The sequence below is a fragment of the Adiantum capillus-veneris genome, chromosome 13, assembly GCF_014529385.1.
Source record: "Adiantum capillus-veneris isolate H3 chromosome 13, ASM1452938v2, whole genome shotgun sequence".
In the NCBI taxonomy this organism is placed as follows: domain Eukaryota; kingdom Viridiplantae; phylum Streptophyta; class Polypodiopsida; order Polypodiales; family Pteridaceae; genus Adiantum; species Adiantum capillus-veneris.
The window spans coordinates 17,232,054-17,252,492 of record NC_140943.1 but is presented as its reverse complement, the minus strand read 5'-3'; the positions used below and the strand labels follow the sequence as shown (position 1 = coordinate 17,252,492).

General features: G+C 42.6%; 1 protein-coding gene across 1 annotated transcript in view; it reads right to left on the bottom strand.

Moving 5' to 3' along the window:
• Positions 1-1,136: 1,136 nt before the first annotated feature.
• DWA1 (DWD (DDB1-binding WD40 protein) hypersensitive to ABA 1) overlaps positions 1,137-20,439 on the bottom strand; it is a 75,235-nt gene continuing 55,932 nt past the window's right edge. Inside the window, exons 13-14 of the mRNA XM_086526457.1 lie at positions 1,744-1,823; positions 1,137-1,421 (exon numbers count right to left, since the gene is read on the bottom strand). Coding sequence (XP_086382583.1) covers positions 1,406-1,421; positions 1,744-1,823 — 96 coding nt within the window. The 3' untranslated portion in view covers positions 1,137-1,405. The remainder of the gene's footprint in view (positions 1,422-1,743; positions 1,824-20,439) is intronic.

The window sequence follows — 20,439 nt, the reverse complement described above, 5'->3', positions numbered from 1 at the left end:
CGAAGCATTGTTCGAAAATGTCACTTTTTTTAAGCGTCCGAGTTTTCTCCTCTCAAAGAAGCAAACCGAGAATACTAGCATAATTTTTAAAATTTGTAGTATTTTTTAACTAAGTTCTTACATATTTCACTTGTTTTTCTTCCCTTTACCATTGTTTGCTCATTAATATTATTTATTTATTTATTTTAATTTATATAAACACTTAAAAAGATATATGTTAATGAGTTCTTATGTGTGTGTTGTGTGTGTGTGTTCATACATACATACATATATTATTATTATTATTATTCTCAAGAAAAAGACAATAGATCAACCTCAACTTTTAAAATTAACAAGTGAAAGTGCCACGACAGCTTTCTAAAACATTAAGAAAGTGATAAAATCATATTAACTAGAATTATATAAGGCGAAGCATTGTTCGACAATGTCGCTTTTCTAAAGCGACCGAGTTTTCTCCTCTCAAAGAAGCAAACCGAAAATACTAGCATAATTTTTAAAATTTATAGGATTTTTAATCTAAATTCTTACATATTTCACCTATTTTTCTTCCCTTTACTATTGTTTGCTCATTAATATTTATTTATTTTCATTGATATACACACTTATATAGATATATATTAATGAGTTCTTATGTGTGTGTGTGTGTGTGTGTGTGTGTGTGTGCACGCGCGCGTGTCACTATATGTATGTACGTATAGAATTTAAAGCTTTACTTTAGCATTCTAAAAGAATAGAATGCAAGAGAAGTCGAGCCATGTGAGGATCTGAAATGAAAGGTGAAATTAAAAAATCCATTTAATATTTTAAACCCAAAATAACATTTAAGGCAAGTCTCAATCATCACTGAAAACATTGAAAGTATGCATAACTCAAGTCTTCTCTAAGGCTTCTTTTAGAAAGCCAAAAGTGTACGACGCACAAGAATCATTCCAGTCAATTCTATAGAATTGTTTTCTGGAATCCATGACTATCTTATGATGTACTAACATTAAGCAATGCTCTTCGAGCACTCGCACGTATTTCTCTTCACAAAATAGAATCATGATTACCAGTTTTATAAAACTCACATTGCATTCAACTACCATTACTTGCACAAAGTAATTGTTCCCCGTGCTGAAATGAGAGGCATGGGAATATATGTAATTAAGATAGAAAAATAATTATTAAATTGATCAAAGTTGATATTATCATCCATACCATTTCTTACAACATTTCAAACAAAATTATCCAATCTTCCTCTTCAGAAAGACCCGGTCTTCTAGGGATGACAGCCTTCCAACTGCTTGGAATCATGATACAACGAGAATCGTTAATTCAAGAAAAAACAGCTGCGTTCATCTATATTCACTAAGAAAATGACTTTTTGTCTCTAAAATTAGCTCCAAGCTTGGCAGAATCCTTCGTTTCAGCAGCAACAGCGTCTGAAAAATACGCATTCCTTCAAAGACTTGCCCACAAATCATGCGAACAATGTTCTTGAAGATAACCACTTTGTACTTATTGTTTGTAAAAGGATATTCACGAGAATTAGTGGTACTCAAGCAATGAAGGGATGATTGTAATTCATGAATTTTTGTAAGGTCATATTCATTCTTAACATTGTAATTTTATGCTTTCCTATAACAATTGACCACTCCCAACTGAATCCTTCAACAGAGCAGTCATACACCCTTCGAAGCCCGAAATGCCTCACCATCAGGGGAATAGCAATCACTTGACCAAATGTTACATCGTTGGGCTTACTTGCAACGGAAAGTGCTGATATGACTGCCAAACTCCGAAATGATGTCAACAAGTCCACCATAACCAGCTACTACGCATACCTGCACCAGCACGACTTACCAATTAGCAGTCAAACTATCAAAACAGGAAAACCGTCAATGTGGATCCAATCCTTCCTAGATTTCAAATGAGAGTGATTTCAAATAGTCGGAGTAGCAACCATCCTTTCTACATTTCAAACAAAACAACAACTTCAAAGATCTGGCACTATATCTGAGTCATTGTCCTTGGTATGGAGCTGAACATGCTGGCCGTCAGTCACATTGTACTTTGTTCATAGCAGAGTCTTTAGGTTGAGTTGCGCTTCTACTAATGGCTTATTGATTGGATACATTGCCTTTATCTCTATTGTTGTCTGTGTAACCATTTCATTGTCCTGAGTTGTCGTGTTGAGAGTGTGAGACTTCTGGCATACTCCTGAGAAACTACCATATTATGCATTGAGCATTCTTACAGGTTTTTTTGCTTCACATGCTCTCAATTTTTTGGCATGTCGGTGAGACCTCAGCTCAAGTCTCACCAAGGTTTGTTGCCAAGGTCATTGTAGCTATAGAAGGTCCATTGTGCCAGGTCTACTATGTCAAGGTCTACCTGCAAGGTCTATTATGTCAAGGTCTACTGTGTCAAGGCCTATTGTGCAAGATCTTCTGGGCTAGGTCTGCTATATACAAGATCTACTTACAAGCTCTATCATTCTAAGGTCCATTATCTGCAAAGGGCAAGGTCGACTGCGGTTGGTCAGGCCCATTGTCTATCGTAGTCTACCAAGGTCCAGTTGCAGCACAAAGCTTATGAAAGGTAAAGTATCATAAAGAATCACTCTGTTGAGGCCCATGTATGACCCATACCATGCTTGAATCTAGGTCATTTGGGTGAGCCCAGCCAAGTTGTACCACATAAGAATGCACAGCTTCACCCTACTTAAAAAGTCCCCGTGCCATCACTACATCTTCGTCCGAAATGCCAACACCCTCCATGTCCTCCAACACTCAATCCTGGACACCTCAACTCTAGCTAAAATCAACATCAAGTCAACATTCAGGAATCAGCCCTCCACTAAAGATGCACACAACCATGTGAGGCAGTTTTCCCTACCATTTAGGAGGCCACAGCAGGCAAGATACTTACCTAGTGTTGTTTTCATCTACCCTCAAAGGCTTAGCCGATAAATGGTAAAGTGAGTTTGGAGAAACCTATTTCACCACTTGGGATGCCCTGAAAACTGCAGAACATGGAGTTCCAGCCTGGAGAAACCTTTTCTCAGCTTAGGACTAGAGTGTAGGCTCTGGTGGCTAAGCTATCTCAATCTCCTAGCGATTTCATGCCCTTCCCCATGCTTCCCAGAAGAAGCCAAGGGAGTACTAGCGGTGTCGCAGGCTTGGATACTCCAAGCGAGAAATCAATAGCAACACACAAACAAAAACTGCAAATCACTGAACTTTACTAGAGAGAGAGAGAGAGAGAGAGAGAGAGAGAGAGAGAGAGGAGAGAAATGAAATGAAATGAAATGTTATATTAACGTCTTCAAAAGGCCAAAATGACCTATGAGACCAATCAGTTACAAAATAGTGAATCTAATACCATGTCTGGGTACAAAAGAACTAGAAAAGAACTAGAAGTGGAACAAAATACTACTACTACTACTACAATCTAAAACTACGTGGGTGTAGCAGCTGATACAATAGGTACCCGGTAAACTGGATGTAACAGTGTGTGAAACAAAGATGGAAGAAATGGTGAGGATCCATCCTCATCTGCACTCTGGATGTCGAGAGAGTATGGCTCGAATCTTCTGTTGTAGTCTCCGTCGATGCTGTGTAGCTCCTCTCCTCATTCGCGGTCGTCTGTATCTCTGTAGCTCCAATGCTCGGTCGATGAGAGTGCTAGTAGTGGTCGAATGAGTGTGGGACGAGCTCTGCAGTGGTGGCTGCTCCTCTGGCTGTCCCATATCTAGTGAAAAGAAATCTGTAATGTGTCTCTGGGACTGCCTCTCTCTAGCTCTCCCCAGTAAAGTGTCTCTATACCTGTGTAACTCAAGTAGATATAGTCCAAGACATCTCTGATCCTCATAACTCATGACCCTAGATAGAGGACCAAAACCCTCTCTGAATAAGCAGTGGAAACGCCCCCGTATCTCATAGAACACTGTGCAATGACATATGTAGTGCAACTCTGTCTCTGGCTCTCTCTGGCATAATCGGCATATCCTGCTGTCTGCTGGTATCCCTCTGAATCTACCAGTCTCAATCTCGAGCTGATGTGAGGATGTGCGTATCTGACCAATGGCACAACGCAAACCATGAGACATATGTGTGTCCATGTAGCTGGGTCGAATCACAAACCCATCTCCTGTGAAATGAAATGAAATGTAATATTAACCAGAGTTACGCAGAACGCGGAACGGGAACGGCGACGGGCCTCCCTACAGAACGGGGGAACGGGAACGGCGCGGAATGGGAGGCTAAAAAAACACCCAAATACTGTCTTTTTTAGCGTTATGTGTTTGAATACAAGTAGTACTAGAGTCCTTTGACTCTAATACCCACAAAAAAACACGATTCGAAGACCATTCAACCTTATTATGACTTGATTGGGATGTGCAACGCCCAGAGTTTATAGCACATACACAACATTGAGCAAACACAATGCCCATACACAATTGTCAATAACATATGTAATTACAGATTAGAGCTCTCAAATAATTGCAAGAGTAGTAGTCAGAGATAACACTTTTCGCTTAATTATGGCTAACAATGCCCGCCAAGGAGCTACAAAAAAACCAAAGGTGACATACCATAATGAGAGTCGAGACTACAAGGCGGGCAAACCAATGACCACAATACCAAAAGACTAAAGGTTGACAAATATCATAAAGATGCTAGTAGCTACAAATGTCAAAGAGGGCAAGGCTCAAGCAGCCATACAAAAAGGTAAGGATAATGGAAGTCCTAAAGTCGTAGCTCTCGAGCCTCAAGACTCAAGACTCGAGCCACTAGCCTGAGAGACCTCCCAATCCGTAGTAGCCGGCTGTCAATCATGCACATCCTCCCATTCCTCATCATCGAGCTCTAGGCCCGGCTCGATCTCAGCCACGGATGAAGTACCTAGTGTTGGTGGATTTGCATCTCCACCTGCCTGAGGAACCTCTTGCTCCATCTCCCATTGTGTAAAAGGATCTGTCTGTTTTTCTGTACTCTTGCAAAGCATTTTCAAATTTGCGTTGACAAAGACAAGATCATTAGCCTTCTCCACTCCAAGCCGATTCCTCTTCTTAGAAGCAATGTGGCTAAAGGTACTCCACAATTGCTCCAAGCATGAGGTACTAACTGACTGGCTGAGAATACGGATCGCCAATCTCTGAAGCTCAGGGCCATCATGATGAGCGCGCGGCGGTGTGTGCAAGTGATAGAGCACGCGAAGATGTGCAGGCCTTGAGGCTTGAAGCAGAGGCACTGTGCTGCAGAAGGGAAGTGCTAGCAGAACGAAGAGGGAGAGAGAGAGAGCTCACGTTTTAGGGAAAAACTCAATAAGTGAGTTTTGGGTTTTCCCACTTTTATTATAAGTGACCTTTAAAAAATATGTCCAGGTTCAATATGAACCTGGATAAAGTATAAAAATGTACAAAAAGGCGTCATTTATGCCTTTAACCCAACAACCTCCCACTTAAAGGCATAAATGACGCCTTTAAGTTAACCAACTCCCACCAGCTGTATGCAATGCTCATGTTGCGTCTTAGCAAGACTCTTGGTGAGAACATCTGCAGGGTTATCCTGTGTGTGAATCTTAGTCAAGGTGACTAGACCATCCTCCAATACCTGTCGTATGAAGTGGTATCGCACATCAATGTGCTTTGTCCGTGCATGAAACATGGCACTCTTGGCCAAATAGACAGCACTCTGGCTATCACATCCCAAGACAAGAGTACTAGCAGGCATACCAAGCTCTTTGACAAGTCTGCCCAACCATATGGTCTCTTTTGAAGCCTCTGTGGCTGAAGTATATTCAGCCTCAGTAGTACTCAATGCCACAATTTTCTGTAACCTAGAACACCAAGAGACTGCACCACCAGCAATGGCAAATACATATCCACTGGTAGATTTCCTGGTATCCATGTCACCTGCCATGTCTGCATCACAATATCCCTGCAACTTTAAGTCACTTTTGCCATAACAGATACACTTTGATTGTGTACCTTTCAAATATCTCAGAATGCATTTGACAGCTTCCCAATGCGCTTTGCCAGGATTCGACATGTATCGACTAACAACTCCCACTGCATAAGCAATGTCGGGACGAGTGGCAACCATAGCATACATAAGAGAACCACAAGCTGATGCATAAGGGATTCCCTTCATTGCTTTCAATGTTAGCTCATCCTTTGGGCAATCTGCTTTGCTAAGCTTAGTGTATGGAGGTAAAGGTACTCCAAGAGGCTTAGCATCAGCCATATTAAACCTATCAAGTACTTTTGCAATGTACCTTTCTTGAGATAAAAACAGCAATTTCAGCTTTCTATCTCTTTTAATATGCATGCCCAAAATATGCTCTGCATCACCTAAATCCTTCATAGCAAATGTTGAATTTAGCTTACATTTCAAAGCATCAAGACTAGTCTTATGTTTCCCGGCAAGCAGCATGTCATCAACATAGAGAACAAGTATGATGGGACTACCATCTTCATCCCTTTTCGTATACAAACAATGATCTGCATGGCTGCGTTTAAAGCCTTGAGACAACATAAAAGTGTCAAACTTCTTATACCACTGTCGTGATGATTGTCTCAAACCATACAAAGCCCTTTTCAATTTGCATACAAGTTCCTCACGTGTAGGAACTACAAAACCTTCAGGTTGTTTCATGTATATGTCCTCTTCAATGTCACCGTGCAAAAACGCTGTCTTTACATCCATTTGATTCAATTCCAAATCAAGCACTGCAACGAGAGCAAAAAGGACACGTAAAGTTGTAAGCTTTACAACGGGAGAAAAGATTTCTTGAAAATCAATTCCTTCTTTCTGTGCATATCCTTTTGCAACCAATCTTGCCTTGTACTTGGGTTTTTCATCCACAATCTTAATCTTGTATACCCATTTGTTAGGAAGAGCCTTTCTCCCTTTAGGCAATGGCACAAGATCCCAAGTATCATTTGCATACAAGGATTTCATTTCCTCTTGCATTGCAAGCTCCCACTTACTGCTTGACTCACATGTCTTTGCCTCTTTATACGTAAGAGGCTCTCCCTCATCTGTCAACATAACATGATGCAAAGAGGGCTCAAAGCGCTGTATCAACCTTTTGACATGAGTAGACCTGCGTACCCAATGATCTACATTCTCAGGCACAAGTTCTACATCAGGAGGCAACTCATTTTCAACATGCTCATGCTGCTGAAAATCATTTTTAGCCATAACAGGTGGCTGTCCATTCTCATTTGGAGCATCTAAATCATGTCCTACCTCTTCTGGCTCAAGGTTAACCATCTGATAATTGATTATCAATTTCAGCTTGCGGTAATGCATCCTGAGGCTCTTTTTCAACATCAATAGGTGGCAAGAGAGGCTGAAATTTGACCGATTTCTTGTCAATTTCAGAAGATGTAGCATTTTTCAGCAATTTAGCCTCATTGAACACTACATCTCTGAGGCAACCATATCCTGTAGCCCATTTCACCCTCTTCCCCATAACCTAAGAAGAGTCCTTGGATGGACTTGGCATCTAGCTTTGTCCTCAAGTCATTACGAACATGGACAAAAGCATCGCAGCCAAACACTCTCAAATGATCATAAGAGGCAGGTTTGCCAGACCAAACCTCCTCTGGAATGTCATTTTTCAGTGTACTGTTAGAAGAGCGATTGCATACATGAACTGCAGTTTTCAAAGCCTCTCCCCAAAACCCATGAGGGAAATTAGCCGTGGACAACATGCAACGCACGGTTATACCTCTCAGCCACACCATTAGAAGATGGATTATAAGGGGCTGTCAACTCCCTTTTAATCCCATATTCTTCACAATAACGCTGAAATTCAGTAGACGTGTACTCCCCCCCATTGTCAGATCTCAGACATTTAAGCTTACTACCCTTTTGCGTGGTCACAAAAGCATGAAACCTCTTAAATGCATTAAATGTCTCACTCTTATTCTTTAACAAATATGCCCAGCCTTTCGTAGTGCAATCATCAATGAATGTAACAAAGTATGATGCACCACCAAAAGACTTAACAGGCATTGAACATACATCGGAGTGAATTAAATCAAGAGCATTAGCTTTGCGCGAGACACCAGAATAATAAGAAGACTTCTTTTGTTTACCATACAAACAGTCATTACAAAAATCTAACTTGGTGCCCTTAACATCAACCCTCTTCAAAGAGGAGAGCACATCAAGTCCCTTCTGGCTCATATGGCCAAGTCTTTTGTGCCACAACTCCAAATGAGAAGCAACTTCGGCCACTGCAAGAAACTTGCCAGGCAAAGCTTTGCCATGTAAATAGTACAATGTACCACTCCTGAATCCCTTGACAATGAGCATTGATCCCTTAAGCAACTTCCATGAACCCCGAGCAAAAATGGTTGTATAACCCTGTGCATCCATCTGGCCAACAGACAATAGACTCTTCTTGATGCCTGGTACATACCTTACATCTTTAAGCATAAACTCTTGGCCATTGTTTAATGCCAAGCGCACAGTGCCCATTCCTTCAATGTCACGAGCATGGTTATCCCCAAGGTAAACCTTGCCATACTTGCCTGCATGATAAGAAGCAAAATACTCCACAGATGGAGTCACATGAAATGAGGCACCCGAGTCTACTATCCAAGACTGTGTAAGGCCATCATTTGCACTTAGCAAAACATCAATGACATCTCTACATGAGATAAGCATGTCTTCTGCATTTGCTACAACAAAATCTGAGGAGCATGAAGCTGCAACCAAGATCTCCTCACTGTCGGATAACTTTGTGATAACCACACTAGAGGATACATTGACAGTCTTCGAATCCTTGGAGGAGGTACTTGTGCTGATTTTTCCCCTTTCTTATCCTCTGTCTTCTTCTTCTCCTGTGATTCCTTCTTTCTTTCCTGCTCTTTCTTGAAATACCTGCAATCTGGCTTCTTATGGCCTTTTCTGCCACACTGGTAACAAGTCACATCCTTGTCCCTAGACTTGCTTTTGCTCCTGTTTTCAGTCTTGGTACCTGTATTTTGCTTCTGACTTCTGCCTCTCGCATTGTAAGCAGAACTGCCACCTTCCCCACCACTAGACTTGCGTCTAATTTCCTCATTTAAGATGGAGCCTCGCACTCCATCATATGTGAGGTTGGGGCTATTACTCAAAGAAACCACAAGCGTTTCCCAAGAGTTTGGCAAAGTCATCAACAAAAATATGGATTTCAACTTGTCATCAAAAGGTTGAAGCCCAGTATCCTGTAGCTGACTCATAACACTGGTGAAAGCACTTGAGTGCTCAGAAGCCGACTTGGCTTCGTCAAGCATCATGTTCACCAGTTTGCGCATCAAATGCACCTGATTCACAGGGATGGCATTCTCATAAGTGGCCTTCAACTTATGCCAAACTGCATGTGCACTGTCCAAGACCTTTATGTCCACCAGAATGTCATCGGTCACAGCCATTTTGATATAGGCCTTTGCCCTCTTGTTGAGCTTGGCCCAATCCTCATCCTGCATATCCTCAGGCTTTACAGCCAAAAGGACGTCCTCACAATCCTTGAGGAACAAAATCCCCTGCATCCTGTCCTACCATAGGTCGAAACCTGTACCGTCAAATCGCTTGATTTCCATCAAGCTCTTGGCATCAGACGATGAGGAAGTAGAGGCCATTTGCACGGATAAAAATGGAGCAGAAAGTGTCTACACAAAATCTGAAAATTTCCAGTGATCACAATGTACTGCACGTTGCATACAATGTGCTGAAAATTTCAGCAATTAACAAGTATCCCCAATGCGTACTTGCATAAACCCACAAAAGGCGTACATAAACCTCAATTTGTGTACATAAAAACAGTCCAATTCTGAATTTTCTGCAAATTTACTGTTTTGGCGCATCAATTTGCATCAAATGGACGTGTTTTGAGTGGGAAAAGCAAGGGGCATTCACGGGAATCGATTTAGAACACCTGCGTTTTGCTGTTTTGACCTGATTTCAGCCTGTTTTAGGCTATTTTGGAAACCCTAATCACCCTAGGTGACACCGGAAGCAAGGGGCTTCGCGATGAAAGCGGAAATTTGACACGAGAGAAGCCTTTCGCCTGCTGTCCAGCCACCTGCGCAAAGCTTCTGAAACCCTAATCTGGCTCTGATACCAGTTGATGAGCACGCGGTGGTGTGTGCAAGTGATAGAGCACGCGAAGATGTGCAGGCCTTGAGGCTTGAAGCAGAGACACTGTGCTGCAGAAGGGAAGCGCTAGCAGAACGAAGAGGGAGAGAGAGAGAGAGAGAGAGAGAGAGAGAGAGAGAGAGGTCACGTTTTTCGGGAAAACTCAATAAGTGAGTTTTGGGTTTTCCCACTTTTATTATAAGTGACCTTTAAGAAATGTATCCAGGTTCAATATGAACCTGAACCTGAACAAAGTATAAAAATGTACAAAAAGGGGTTATTTAGGCCTTTAACCCAACACATCATAGCCATAGTCCTCCCACCATAGCACTGAACCTATCTGCCTGCGATCAATCTAAGCATCTGGACTGCCAAATGACCCCCGCATCTCTCTGTACTGTCTCAACTGATCTCTGACAATGCGTCGCCCATCTCTGTCTAGAACCATCTTGTTTAAGATCTCTGTAAATTGGTTCATGACTTCTCTATCTGTCTCTTGCCCTGCACCTTGGAACTCTGGATCCACCATGTACGCTGCCCCGTGTAAAGGAGAAGCATATGAATTCCTTCTCGAGCTGCAAAGCGCATGGATCTCCTCGTATCGCTCTATTTTCAGCTCAAGCTGTGCAAGCTGCTCGATCATGCGGCCCATTGCCTCATAAATCTTGCCAATGCAAGGATCCATGCCATCCAGAACTCGAAGCAAATGAACCACCGGTTTTACCTGTGCGTCTAGACTCTTGAGTTCCTTCCAGAACTCAAGATCCTCTGCCTTATCCTTGCACAAAATCCCTGCAATTGTCTTTGCATAGGGGGAGGTGGTGAACTCATCACTGATGAAGACCTATTGGAACGCATTTTGACATTCAGGCAGCCTACGCACAAGAAGAAAGTTGAATACGAAGCGGGTGTCTGAATACTTTAGAAGCACTTTGCCGCCCGACCTCTTAAGGTACTCACTCCGAACCAAGTTGTGATTGTTGATGAAAGTAACAATCTTCACTGCATCAACTATGAGTGAAGCGATCCAATCTAGCTTGTCGATGTCTTTTAGAAGGTTGTTCAAGCAGTGTGCCATGCAAAAGCACACTGTCACATACGGATAGTGACCCTCTAGAATAGCTGTTGCTGCCATGTTTGATGTCTCCCCATCTGTGACAATGGCCACCACGTGTAGCTCACCAATCGATTCTATGGCCGCTGTCCACTCTGCAAAGAGGACATCGGCGGACTTGCCACTCTCGGTGGCATCATGAGAGTGCACAAAGTACATCTCTCAACTCGAGTATGCGACGACACCATGGATAGATTCTTCCTTGTATCGCTCCACCCGTCGGCAATGAAGGAAATGCCATGTTTTGCCCAAAGATGCTGAAATTTGAGTGTTGCTTGCTCCACGATAGCCTTCTCTCGATCGAGAAGATTGATAAACCATAAAACATACCTCGCCGCGACAAATGGGATATGGTCGTGATAGAAGAATCGGGCCACGGCCGCATCCACCTCTTCCTTCTTCTTTGGGTCCCAAGAGGTGGCAAGGGTCTTGGCAACGAATCGGACCCGATGAAGATCCACCAGCACCTAAACAGGGTAGACAAGAAGAAGGGAAAATGAGAGTCTTTGGGTCGATACCTTTGAGTGCGGGCTTGGCTTTATGGTTGAAAAGCCGATCCTTTTCCTCGAGCTCCTTTCTCTTCTCGATGGTTACGTTGGTGCAAAATCTCACCTCATGTCCCGGCACTCGAAGAAAGTGTGCCCTCACTTTGTCATGCCCCCCTTTCCGCGTGTAAGAGCATAGCTTGCATGCCCATGCACGAGAACCTCCCGCCGCCGGCAAGGTGCCCTCCGAGGTCACTTCATCCCACCACGACTATTCCTTCCCCTTTTGAGTGTTGCCTGCATGAACGGAGGGGGTTGTACGAGAAGAAGAGGCCATGGAGTGATGAATGATGAAGACAAAAGAGAGTTGCGATAGAGAGCTTGAGAGAGAGCGTGACCTTGAAGCCTTGAAAGTTGAGAGAAAGAGAGAGCTTGATCCTTGAGAGCCTTGAAGGCTTGAAGGCTTGAGAGCAAGAGAGAGCTTGAGAGCCTTGAAGGCTTGAGACTCAAGAGACCATAGCGCCGAGGGGAGGTTGAAGCTTGAGAGCAAGAGAGAGAGAGAGAGAGCCTTGAGAAGTTGAGAACTTGAGAGCAAGAGACTCGAGTGAGCTTGAGAGGAAAGGGTGAGGGGGTAGCTAGTTATATAGGAGAGCTTATGGGGCGTTTTTGCCATTTATGACCGTTTTTCAAATTTGAAAAAATGGCAGTTTCTGTCCGTTGCAGCCTGCAAGCCATTCCGGCCGTTCCATACGTTCCAGGTCCGTTCCGGACCATTCCGGTTTCAGGCAGGAAGTCGGAACATGCTGCCGTTCCGGGGCGTTCGAGTTTTTTCCAACCGGCCGGAACGCCGGAACAGGCATGTAAAATTCCATTCCCCGATAACTCTGATATTAACGTCTTCAAAAGGCCAAAATGACCTATGAGACCAAAAGGTTACATGTGGTGAATCTAATTCAAGGTCTGGGAACAAAAAGTACAAAGAGGTGAAAAGAAAATAGTGGGCAGGGGTGGGGTGAAAGCTGATACAAGTGGAATACAAAGGGATGAGCTGATATAATGGAGCTCTTTGACAGTCGAGGCATCATATACATATACGTCAGTATCCAAAAGGCTATAGAGATTCAATGTCCTCCAAGGTAGGCACTCTGTCGGGATGGCTCCTATGTCGCGCCAGTATGGTATGGATCCTATGTCGCAGTCTGCGTCAATGTCGAGAGGGCCCCCTCATCCGTGGGCGATAAGATTGCCCCAACTCTATCGCCCGATCAAGCACTATGCCTCTGGTGTTGTTATGCTGTTAGGGCTGCTCGGACTCCTCTGTCTGTGACTGAAAGAAATCTGTAATCTTCCGTTGTTGCTGGATCTCTCTCATTGTGCCCCTCTTCAAGAGGTCCTCTCTGTGTTTGCGAATCTCCAGTAGGTATAATCCGAGGCATCTCTGATCCTAGTATCTCATGACTCTAGAAAGTGGCCCAAAACCCTCTCTGAATAGATAGAGAGAGAGAGAGAGAGAGTCGACACGGCACGACGGAATTCCGCACCCAAATGCATTGGCCCCAAAGACTAGCGTCCCTTTCGGTGTTTCCTTATCCTTAGGTCACAATGCTACAACTCCCGATGGTCCTCCGCTCTCAGACTTTGCATCCAAATGCTGTACAGATTGAGAGGTCCAAGGGCTCATTTAAACTTACATGGGATGCCTAAAAGCAGAGCCCAAAATGTCTTCAGTTCAAAAGCGCAAACCCCCATAAGCATTTGCTCCCAAAAAGCCCACATAAAAACTGCTAAAATCTGCCAACAGATTTTAGCAAATCCGTACAACCTACCACGTTAGCATAGCGCCACAATTTTCAAGACTCATCCACGTCAGCATGTCAACGCAAATTACAGGACTTTCGGCCAAAGTTCAAGCTTTTGATTAACTAGGTTTAGGCCCTCGGCCAGTGCTCTTTTAGAGCATTAATTCTTTCGGGTCCCATCGGCCATCTTCTGAGTTCAATTCTCTTGTCCTCTCGGCCATTCCTTTCTAGTTGAGTACGCACATGATCACTTTGTGACATTCCCCCCTCTTGAAAGAATAGTAATCGCCCTCGATTAGACCTGCAAAAACAGCCAAAGGACAAAAACTTTCTTCCACTTCATGTACTCGTGCACCAGACTCCACCAATCCAGTACTTCTACACAGACATCAGCCACTAATCAATAACAATTCTGTCAAGGGTCTCAAATACAAATCGTGATCATTGTAACCATTTAGCAATCACATCTAGACCACATTGATCTTTTCAAGGATGTCTTTATCTACTAAATCTTGTCACTATCAGATTCATATCCTTACTTTTACATTTCAATCAAGCAAACCATGCCCAAGACCATCCCCACAAGACAATACATCCACATAGCATGCGATTCACAAAATTACACACTTAGTTCACACAGAACACTTGTGTTTCAATCATTCAATCTAGCCATCTCATTCTGTCCAGAACACTTGATGCACCTAGATCATTGTGTAGCCTCTCATCCTTCCGGAACTCTTGATGCACTCACAACAATATCCAGTCATCTCATCCACATAGACATCTTGATGCACTAGGATCACATCCAAATCACGTCCAGATCTCGCTGATCTCTAACAGATGTCTAGATGCACTACGGTCACATCATTCATCAGACAAAATGTTGCAAACATTTCATCTTTCTCTACATGTCTCTAACAATTCACACATGAAAGAGCACAAGTTTTCAATTCAATTAAGAAAATTTCCAATTCAGTGCACATCTGTTAATAAAGTCATTCCGCAAAAAAATGTCAGTACCCTCAAATCTCAACGAGAGATTGGTAACTTTATTCAATCTAGGCAATCTGTAACAAAGGAGTGGAGTGGCTCCCCTCTTGTTAAGTCTACGACGCACCAGATTCAACCTGTTGATTCATCGGTAGCCTTTGGCACAGACACTACTAATAGCCCAAAAGCTTCAAGGTACAACTCTGTTTGACGAGAATTTGCGATATGACGAGAACTTGCGATATTCTCCTCCTACATCCACTTCGCATCGAGGGCCAAAAAGTACCTTTGACCAAATTATGCAGTGGACCTAGCTTATCTTTCTCTTTTCTTGTGCCTTGTGACTTGTTGGTAGCCCTGATAGCCTCCCTATGCTTGGCACCTCAATCTGGATCTGTGGAATTCTCTAATCTATGAGCTGATTCCCTTTACTTTCTTTCCTTGTTCCCAGGGACTTGTGAGTAGCCTCGCTGGCCTCCCCTGTCCACTAGCACGCCAGTCTCAATCATCGAAACCTTGAGACGTACTATCATTTGATTCCCGTTCTTCTTCGAAATCCTTTGATGAGCTTGCATCTAGTTCTCTCGGTTCGTCGGAACCCTCAAAGAAGCCACCATCAGATTCTCTTATTGCTCTGAAATCCTATGAGCAGTCATTCAGTTCCCCTGACTCATTCTCTTCACTAGAAGACTCTTTCCCTATTGAGGTGGATACTATCCTTTCCGTAAGATAGGTCAATGAGCCGACATGCATCCCAAATCCTTGCTTAGCATGTCCCGTAAGTCTCTGAATAGAGTCAAACTTCTAGTCTAGATAGTACTCTCAAATCTCTTTTGGCAAACCACACCAAAACCGCTCAATCCGGTCCCTCAAAGTAATCTTCCAAAACGAAGATACTCGCAAATAAGTATCCCGATTCCCAAAACCTCTAGCAGTAGTCATCCAATGTATCTTTCTTAGTCATTCTCAAATGATGCCAAGCCGTGATGACATCTCTTTCATATTCGTCTAATATCCAAGTTGGCGTGCAAATTTTCTTGGATTTTACCCACATCGCAAGTGCTTCTTTGCGTAACAACAAGTAGGCGACCACGTCTGTGCATTTCCTTTCAAGTGAGATACCGCCCTTCGCACCTTGGAGTGTTCCGTGAATCGATCTCTAGAGAAGGCAACATCAAACTTTTATATAAACTCAAGGGCTCGATGGGTGTCCTACTAGCCTGAAAACGTCTCAAACCTGACGGCATGATCCCCTTCCTTGAACTCCTTGGTTTTCTTGCTCATTTGTTCATTGTGAGAAGAGGACGACCTCTCCTTCTCTGAGCTGCTAGATGGCCTTCTTGCTTTTTCTTTGCTTCCTCCACCTTTTTTCATCCTCACTGGAACTAGAGGACGACGAATTGTCGGAACTCTCTTAAGACAAAGAAAAATCTGGGTCATCCTCGAAACGAACACGCTTCTTGGATCTCCTTGCCACCTCGAAAGTCGACTTCCGTCCCAAATAACCGAGGAAATCCACCGATTTCCTCCTCCTCCAAGAGTGCTTCAATCCTTTTATTATCTGGTTCATCTTCTTGTCAAGAGCTCTGTCAAGCTCTTTCTGCAAGTATAGATTCCGCTTTTCTCCACTCCGCTTTTCTTTTTTAGCTTCCTTCCTGTCTTGAGAGGAGAGGCAATGGACTCACGCCATCTCAATTAATATACCTTCATAAGTTCATAATAGTCTGAACTCACGATTATAAGAGGGAATGAAGCACTCATAAGACTATAAAAGCAAGGGACACAAGAAAAGAAAAGAAAAAAGAAAAACAAACAAACTAAATCACTTTCTTTGCTACAAACAAAACTAGATAAAACAAAACATTATTAACTTAAAAATGTTCTTAGAAAAGACATGCGTAAATAAGATGACGCAACTTACTTGGCTTAAAACAAGTATTCAACTTTAAACGAAAAAGGATAAGACATCTTAAAAACTTAATCCTAGAAATCAAACTTCACACAACAACTTCTAAAGGAACACGTTCTTAAGTCCTCAGGTAAGCTAAATATGATATCAAAAAATGAATACTACTACAAACCTATGAAGAGCAAAGATCCAAACTTGACAATATGTGACCTCAACTTCGTTGCTTGTCCAAACAGGAAGATTAAGATTATCACCTTTATCATTCATAGCTTGGACAACAGCTATCACATCCCTACTCACGTCGTCAGTGCCCAAGAGTAGGTGCAGGTTTGTATAGAGATGCTTTGAACGTACTCTACAAAACCAACGAGCTGAGTTTCTATCACCCTCCGGAGGTGATGGGCATACTCAGCCATGATAAAGGCTAGCATTTGTCAAGCTATAGTAAAAATACTAGAAGCGCTAGAGATCAAAATAACGACATAAGGTGTTATTAAGTCAAACAATAAGTGAGCTTTTTAGCTCCCCACTTCTATTGAATTTACTACTGATTATCTTGAATATTCCAAAGGAAGAAACATTAAAGATAAACTTACTACGATACAAAAATGAATGAACGTTTTTCATGATTCTTTTGAAAGAGTATCCTTTTTCAACTAGTAAAGAAATAAGATGGCAAGATTGAACAACAAAAGCAGATTTACTAGAACAAAGACGAGAAAATCTAAATAGTTGAGAGCAAATGACACCGTACTTAGCTAAAAGAGAAATGTTCAAAGAAATGTGAGGCATACGGATGATATTTAGATTGGCATATTCTGGTTCAAGGCGCTTATCATAGATATCTACTTCTAATCCCAAGGGAGTTTGAAAAATCTTAAGGTCTAAAAAGGCACAACAATCACTATTTGTAGTACAGTTAAGTTACAAAACTCCTTAGGATAAATTCCTCCGCCTACAGAACTCGAATTCAAGTACATAAAATCTTGAAAAGAAAGAACGTCAAGAACAAAAAGATCATCTACAAAGTGTCTTACATTTCCTAACTTGTGCAAACATATTGGGCAAGTGTTAGTAAGGACAAGACGCTCCATATAATCAAACTCATAAGTAAAAAGATAGAAATTAGCAAGAAAAACAGCAAAATTGGTGCCAATAGGGATACCAATTGTTTGCTTTAAAAGAGAGTCGCTGATGGTTATATATAAATTGTCCAAAAGAAAATCTAACCAAAATATGATGTCAATGTTATCTACAATCCTCGTGAATCTCTTTCTTCCTTTGTCTACATCTACATTCTTACTTTTCATCCATAAGAAGTCAAATTTCAAGGCTGACTTTTCTACTAGCAATGCCTTGTACCTATCCTTCTCAAGCTTGTACGCAAAAACCTTTGAAATAAGAGACTTGACTCTAAATTTAAGGTCCTCCAAATTTAGCTTTATGTATAGCGTTGTAAAGTCAAAAGTTTGGAGACATAAAGGAGAAGATTTCTCCTAAAGGCTTCTTGAAGAGTTCAAAAACTTTATAACAGGAATCACACCTACTAGATCATTTAAAATCCAACTTGAATCGATAGGTACATCTGCTTCCTTTAGCATATTTTTCCACAATTCATTTACGCTAGGTAAAATGGTTTTGAAACAATAACTAAGCCATTTGAAAACCTCGGTCAAAGAGGTGTTACAAGGCAGCTATAAATCTAGGCTTTATAGGGTTCTTGTGGAACTTCCAAATGGCATATAAAAAAGGTAATTTAGGTTAGCACTTGAAACCAAAAGACTTACAAAAGTCTTGATTTTTCAAGATAACCTCTTGCATCGAAAGATTATGAGTCTGAGAGTTTACTTCACCTAACAAGCATTCTAAATAGAACTTTTTGCACGTAACAATATCATTGATCGGGTAATTCTTCAAGTGTTTCGCAAATTTCGGGTCTCTGGAATACTTATCGATATTTTCTCACACATGTCAACTTGTAGTTGGCGACCAGAAATTTGCCTAAATCTTCATTGTTTTCTTTAGTTCCCGCGTTGGGTTTTAGCTTTTCTTTATCTCCCCGCAAAGAGGTGTTGTTCATGTCAGATTCTCTACGAGAACCCATGTGTGGTATTGGGTTCTTTATGGATTATGCCCCTTAAAACAGAGCGATGAAGACAGGAGCGCGCTTGATACGCGGTGAACAAATGGTCGAGCGGCTACAAGGTCCGAGGCAAGGGCACGAAGATTCTTTGACAAACAAAATCTTGACTACTCTTTGTGCTCTTGAAGGACCGGTATGCACACGACTGATGTAACAAACTCCTGATGTGTCAAAGCCTGAAGAATGGAGCCAACTTACAGATGTGGCCGAGAGGCCTAAACCCTAAGAAGAACAAGTAACAGAAGAAGTCCTACCAACTTATGGGGACCCCGTTCAATGGGGCCCCAAGTGACATAAAGGAAGAAAAGAAAGCAGGATCCGGACACACGCCAAAAGCTGATGACGTGGCAGATTTTCGAAAATTGTGTTGCCATGATGACGTGGCAGGCTGTACGGATTTCCATAAATTACGCTGGCAGTTTTTGGCATTTCTTTTTGGACCAAAAGCTTTTGAGTTTTAAAAGCTTTTTACTGTAATTGCTTTTCAGGCCAAGGGCCTTTAAATATGAGGCTACGGCTCATTCTCTGGTATGCTTCCTGGAGAAGGTGCAGAGTCTGGAGTACCAGCTTGTACTATGTTGATGCAATATAAAGAAATATCAAAAGGGGCGCCAAGGTTTGGGGCCAATACTCTCTGGGGTGGAATTCCGCCACTCCATGTCGCGTGTCGTCTCTCTCTCTCAGTTCAGTTGTTATTGAAGTGCTAAAAGTCTGTTCAAGTCTGTTCTTTTCTATTGGCACGTGGTGCCCGCCTTGTGACAACTAAAGCTCTGATACCACTCTTATAGGCTTGGACACTTCAAGCGAGAAATCAATAGCAACACACGAACAGAAACTGCAAAATCACTCAACTTTACGAGAGAGAGAGAGAGAGAGAGAGAGAGAGAGAGAGAGAGAGAGAGAGAGAGAGAGAGAGAGATGTTATAAATGAAATGAAATGTTATATTAACGTCTTCAAAAGGCCAAAGTGACCTATGAGACCAAAAAGTTACAATGTGGTGGATCTGATACAAAGTCACAGTAATAAGATGACAAAATGACAAAATGACAAAATAAAATACTATGGAATCCTAAACTGCTAGGTGTGAACTAAGCAACTAAACAGCTAGCTGGGATAGCTAGATCACAGGAGATCCAGCATCGATCGTTGACGGATCTCATCAATCTCGTCCATGGTTAGTAGTCTCATCAATCTTGTCCATGGTTAGTAGTCTGACCGGGCTTCGTGCATGTCGAGCCAAAGTGATCCGAATCCTCTGATGCAGCCTCCGTCGATGTTCTGTAGTCCTTCGCAGTCGTGGGTGTCTGGATCTCCCCAGCTCAGTCGCTCAATCGATCAGTGTGCCTCTGGTGTGAGGCGACGAGCTCTGCTGTGGTAGTAACTTCTCCGGGTGTCGAGTGGCAGCTCTAAAGGAGTCTGTGATCTGTCTCTGAGACTGGCTAGCCTCTCCTCTCATCAGGCTCTCTCTGTGTCTGCGCAGCTCGAGCAAAAAACAAACCCAGGCATCTCTGATCCTCGTATCGCATGACTCTAGAGAATGGTCCAAAGCCCTATCTGAACAGGCAATGGAAGCGGCCTCATATCTCATAGTAGATGGGGCAGTGGCATGTGTAGTGCAACTCTGTCTCAGGCACGATGTCACACAGGGGGCATGTCCTGGCCTCTGCTGGTACTCCACTCTATCTCCCAGTCTCGATCCGCAGCTGGTGTGAGGATGTGTGTATCTGGCCCATAGCACGTCATATCCCATGAGACAAGTGGGTGTCCATGTATCTGGGCCTCGTCACAAAACCATCCTCCGTAAGCTGGAGGAGATGCTCTCTGTAGAAAGCCATCTTCGTGCCTAGCTCCCGGGCTGGCTGTATCCATGTCCTCTTGGT